The sequence below is a fragment of the Pinus tabuliformis genome, chromosome 9 (genome assembly GCF_031772625.1).
Source record: "Pinus tabuliformis cultivar Carrire ecotype Pingquan chromosome 9, CPIR1, whole genome shotgun sequence".
NCBI classification, from domain to species: domain Eukaryota; kingdom Viridiplantae; phylum Streptophyta; class Pinopsida; order Pinales; family Pinaceae; genus Pinus; species Pinus tabuliformis.
This window is the reverse complement of record NC_142307.1, coordinates 1,390,462,768-1,390,468,566: the sequence shown is the minus strand read 5'-3', so window position 1 is coordinate 1,390,468,566 and position 5,799 is coordinate 1,390,462,768. Positions and strand designations below refer to the sequence as shown.

At 44.2% G+C, this 5,799-nt stretch overlaps 1 protein-coding gene across 1 annotated transcript; it reads right to left on the bottom strand.

Moving 5' to 3' along the window:
* Window positions 1-369: 369 nt before the first annotated feature.
* LOC149153704 (disease resistance protein RUN1-like) lies at window positions 370-4,082 on the bottom strand. Its single transcript, XM_089440623.1, has 4 exons — window positions 3,253-4,082; window positions 1,963-3,130; window positions 1,584-1,856; window positions 370-1,471 (listed from the first exon to the last, which is right to left on the bottom strand). The coding sequence occupies exons 1-4, from the start codon at window positions 3,852-3,854 to the stop codon at window positions 503-505; spliced, it is 3,012 nt and encodes a 1,003-aa protein (XP_089296749.1). The 5' UTR covers window positions 3,855-4,082; the 3' UTR covers window positions 370-502.
* Window positions 4,083-5,799: the final 1,717 nt, after the last annotated feature.

Genomic DNA, 5,799 nt, shown 5'->3' with positions numbered 1-5,799 from the left:
CCGGGAGCGTCTGCAGACTGGGGCACCAGCGCATGGAGGCCCGTCAGGTTCCCAACCGAGTCCGGGAGCCTCTGCAGACTGGAGTACTCTAGAAGCCAAGGCTCCGGAGGCCCGTCAGGTTCCCAACCGAGTCCGGGAGCGCAACCGAGTCCGGACCGAGTCCGGGAGCGTCTGCAGACTGTAGCAACAGTCCAAGTCAAGGCCCTGGAGGCCCGTCAGGTCCCAACCGAGTCCGGGAGCGTCTGCAGGCTGGAGCACGAGACCAAGCCAAGGCTCTGGAGGCCCGTCAGGTTCCCAACCGAGTCCGGGAGCGTCTGCAAACTGGAGCACGAGACCAAGCGAAGGCTCTGGAGGCCCGTCAGGTTCCCAATCGAGTCCGGGAGCTTCTGTAGACTGGAGCACGAGCCCAAGCGAAGGCTCTGGAGGCTCGTCAGGTTCCCAACCGAGTCCGGGAGCGTCTGCAGAATGGAGCACGAGCCCAAGTCAAGGCTCTGGAGGCCCGTCAGGTTCCCGGATTGTCAAGGCTCTGGAGGCCCGTCAGGTTCCCAACCGAATCCGGGAGCGTCTGCAGAGTGGAGCACCCGCACAAGCCAAGGCTCTGGAGGCCCGTCAGGTTCCCAAGCGAGTCCGGGAGCGTCTGCAGACTGAAGCATGAGCCTAACCCAAGGCACTGGAGGCCCGTCAGGTTCCCAACCGAGTCCGGGAGCGTCTGCAGACTGCACGAGCCCAAGTCAAGGCTCTGGAGGCCCGTCAGGTTCCCAATCGAGTCCGGGAGCGTCTGCAGACTGGAGCACCAGCCGCCCAAATCAAGTTTTTGGAGGCCCGTCAGGTTCCCAACGGAGTCCGGGAGCGTCTGCAGACTGGAGCACCAGCGCAACTGAAGGCTCTGGAGGCCCGTCAGGTTCCCAACCGAGTCAGGGAGCGTCTGCATACGGGCGCACGAGCCCAAGTCAAGGCTCTGGAGGCCCGTCAGGTTCCCCACTGAGTCCGGGAGCGTCTGCAGACTGGAGCACCAGCGCAGGTCAAGGCTCTGGAGGCCCGTCAGGTTCCCAACCGAGTCCGGGAGCATCTGCAGTGTTTTGCACTCTCTCACGTGAAGGCTTTGGAGGCCCGTCAGGTTCCCAATCGAGTCCGGGAGCATCTGCAGACTTCCGCAATCTCTCAAGTGAAGGCTTTGGAGTCCCGTCAGATTCCCAACCGAGTCCGGGAGCATCTGCAGGCTGGAGCAGTTCATCAGGTGAAGCGTTTCAAGGCCCGTCAAGTTCCCAATTGACTGTAGCATCAACTTCATCTTATAACAATGGTAGAAGCTGAGATGTTTCAGGGAATGCATATTACCAAATTCCTTTGGCAAACTTTCATGATCACTCTTGGACAGGACAAATTCTTCTAGGTGCTTCAGCTTGCCAATGGACTCTGGAACCTCTGAAAGAGGACCATCAATATACAATTTCCTTAACTGCAAAGGTGCCTGCAATATTTACATACAGTTGGTTTGACACTCTGGAATTCTTAAGTTCAAACAACCTTTTACAAATTGAAGAAAAAAGTAAAGAGACGTGTAAATAAATCAACAAAACTACCTGAGATTCATGTTGCCACAGTGTTTTCAATTTTCTCCCCTCTATATGTAACACTCTTAAATTCTTTATTGGAAGCGAGAAAGGTAACGAGGAGCTCGGACAGTTTTCCCAGTGGAGATACATTAGTTTCGGTAGCTCTCTACTGCTGAATACGCGTTCAACAAAATAACCTTCAGCCCTAAGGATCCGCAAGTCACTTAGGTTGCAAATGCCAGAAAGGTTTTCGAAAGATTGATCAGGGACATTTCCATGAACCATGCTAATTCCACGCACCTGAAACAAGATTGACCATATTGGAGGGTTTTAAGAATTTAAAACTTCAAAATACGGATAACACAACGTTATTTAGAAAGTCGGCCGAAAGCTTCAAAATACTCACAGAAGATTGTTCAGACACATTATAAAGATCGTCCTCCGTCAGTTGCCAAAGTCGACGCGGATATTTTGAATCCTTCGCCAGATATCTGCCAAGATCTCTAATGTGGTCGTGCATTCTCAGGCAGTTTTTCCTGTCCACCTCCACCAAGCACCTGTTTTCCAGCTTCCAAAAACCCAGCCGTCCCGACCAGCCAGATTCGTTCCATACTCTTATGGCAGTATCCTTATCTTCCCCTATGAAGAGACAGGCGATGTCTAAGAATATCTGCTTCTCCTCTTCATCGAGAGCATCATAACTAATCTGAAGTGTTCTTTGTATATCACTGGGAAGTATTTTGGAAGTCTTGTGCAATTGTTCATTCCAGTACACTAAATCATCTTTTCCACGAAGAAGCGCCCCAAGTACTTTAAGAGATAATGGCAATCCGTTGCATACCTCCAAAAACTTTTGAACCACTTCCACAAATCCTACTACAGGATGGGGCTGACCGAAAGCGTGCAAGCAAAAGAGCTCTTGCGAGTGCTCTGGACCGAGGCCTTTCATGGTGTAAATGGATGACTCTATTATCCCTGAGCTTGTAAGGATATCTTTATTGCGAGACGTAACTAATATCAAACTCTTTGGATGAATGACATCTTTAAGCGGAAAAAGTAATGCATCCAGCTGATCAATATGATCCACATCATCTAAAACTAAAACAAGGGCCTGCTGAGAGGATGATCTATGCATTTTGATCTTGGGATTGCCTTCCTCAATAGAGGATGATAGATGCATTTTGATCTTGGATTTGCCTTCATCAACATTCTTTATTTGTACATTTGGCATACCCAAATCCTCAAGAAGGCTACTCTGCAGGGAATCTAAAGATTTGGATCTAATATCAAATAAAAAACAAAAACAAGATCGATCTAATTTTTCCCTTTCACGGTTGAAAATTTCTTTGGCGACAGTCGTTTTTCCGATGCCGCCAAGACCCACAATTGCCACAATGCGAGGCTCCCCCTTCGCGGCTGCAATGACATCATCCAACCCTTTTACATTTTTGCTCAGGCCAGTTGGATATTTAGCTACATCCAGAGGGGGATATTTAGCTACATCCAGAGGGGGCCTGCTAACCTTTTCCAAAACTTTTCCGACGACCTTCTCCACGAGCTGCCACTCGTCGTCGCTGAATAATAATCACAATAAAATGACTAGTAAGAAATGGCTACAACAATAAAGTATGATATACCTGTCAATCCAGAAAATTAAAAACTAAGAATAAGAGGGGAGAAGTGGAGGCGCCCTTACCCGTTAAACGCGTTGAACTCAAAACCGCTTATTTCTGCGACAGAGAAAAGGGCATCCTTCCATCTGTTAATAGTGTCGGAGTTATGCCGTGGCTTCTTTGCAAGCATCCGCAGGGCTCTAGCATACCCTCCACTTTCGTCCCGCGCACATAGAAAGACACACTGGAGGATGCTCAGGAGTCGAGCATACACCCCATCTCTGGCCTGCGTCCGCTTTAGTTCCCCAGGGCTGACATGATAGAAAATGGGGATAATCGTAGCGCCCGACCTCAACATCAATACGAGTTCGTCGAGGCACCAGCTTGATTCGGCATATCTCGGAGAGAATATGGCGAGATGGACCGAGGCTGTTCGAATAGCCCCTTCGATTTGAGGAGTGATCTTCTCTCCTCCTTGCAATACTTGCTGGTCTAAAAATGCTGCTACTCCTAGGGCTTTAAGACGATGATAAATATGGCTGGCGAGACCTTTCTTCACATCCGGTCCGCGGTGATTAATGAAAACCTGATAGACATAGCTGTTGGTATTGTCGAGTGAGTGGGATGTGGAGGAGGATGCGCAGGATGTAGCGTCACGAGCTGGGGTCAAGGTAACGTGTGCCATTGGAGCTAAGAAGCAGATCGAAGATGTTTTGCAGAGATAGAGAAAGCGCGCTCCACTTCAATATTTTTGTGTGAATGATCTCACAGAGTGCAGAGTACCTACCAACTGCGCCTTTGCTACTCTTATCTGTGTATCAAGACCTCAAGAGTTGGCCAATGGATTGAAAACAAAACAGCACTGAAATCAATCTGGTGGATTTCTGAGTTTAACCGTTCATTGAACAAACGAAGTCGCAATTGAACGAAATTTATAATCTTTTTCTCTTATTATTAAATTATTATTTTCAACTAAATTCAGGGACTGAACTAATGCGAAAGGCACACGTATGAAGTTCCTGGAATTTCCACCTGTCACTGCATTATTGAGGATTGCCACCGACCAGTGAGCAGAGTTCCATATCTTCCCCCGCAGAAATCGCTGTACCCCACATGTGATTGCTTTAGTTGGGACCCATTCTTAACGCAACACCAACTTAAGAATTAGTGGGTTGACAGTGCAGGTTAAGAATTAAGTGGGTATCAATGGTGAATATCATTTATCCGGTTATTCAGTATTGAATAATGAGTAAACATAATAGAATTATTTACTAACAATAACAATAGGTAAACATTATAGAATTATTTATTAACAGAGCAACTATATAATTTAAACAGAGCAACTATATAATTTAATGGTTGTTGATAAGCATTCATAATGTATATTTAATCTTAATAAAATTAAGAAATTATAAATTATTTAAATAATAATATTAAGTTTTTTATAATGTAATTATTCATACTCATATTAATATTAATAATAATTTAACATTAAATATTACTAACAGCTCTTTATACATATATAATTGCTTTCGTTGGACTCCATCAATTTTTTTTTGAACTTTAGATGGTTGGTTTCCACTGACATAAAAAGATCGTGGAAATCTACGTCCATCACAAGAAGTTGGAATCGAATCCAATGCCCGAGCATTCCTGGCTGTTGCCGTCCTGCATTTTACGTTGGCCTTCTCTACCGCTTTAGCTTTGGCAATTAAAAATAGTTGGAATCCAGTTTTTTTATTTCAAAACCAATTATTTAAATATTTTATAATGCAAATATGCATCTTCATATTAATATTAATAATAATTTAGCATTAAATATTAATGACAGCTGTTTACACATTTATAATTGCTCTGGTTAGGACACCATCAATTTTTTTTATTTAAAGTGGGTGGTTTCCAGTCACATAAAAAGATAGCGGAAGTCGATGTCCATTGCAAGAAAGTGGAACGCTTATAAAATAACATGAGTGGGAATCGAATCCAATGCCCGAGCATTTCTTGGTGTTGTCGTCCTGCATTAATATTAATAAGAATTTAGCATTAAATATTAATGACAGCTGTTTACACATTTATAATTGCTCTGGTTAGGACTCCATCAATTTTTTTTATTTAAAGTGGGTGGTTTCCAGTCACATAAAAAGATAGTGGAAGTCGATGTCCATGGCAAGAAAGTGGAACGCCTTATAAAACAAGGGGGCAGTGCCGTAGCGGTAGTCCCTGTCGGGGTTGAGAAGAACGCTGCAGATGTTTGAACACATATTTGATAGAGAGTAAACCTACCTAATGCTTTTCTAAATTTCTAAATACAAAAACACATGTATCAGTTCAGTTCTGAATACCTCTGTTCGTTTACCCAAGCCTATAAAAATATTGAATGTATTGAATATCTCTATTCGTTTACCCAAAAACACTTAAAAAAGCTTATGGAAAATATTATATTGTATATCGCTATCCGTTTACCCAAAACCACTTAAAAAAGCTTATGGAAAATATTTGTTGATACCAACTGCCTGTTTGTCCCTATGAGTTCTATGCTATTTAGTTCCTGCCATGCCATTCTTTAGTGGATTCTTCATCATATTGTTGATAATGATGCAAATAACATGCCATTGAAATATGATAATGAT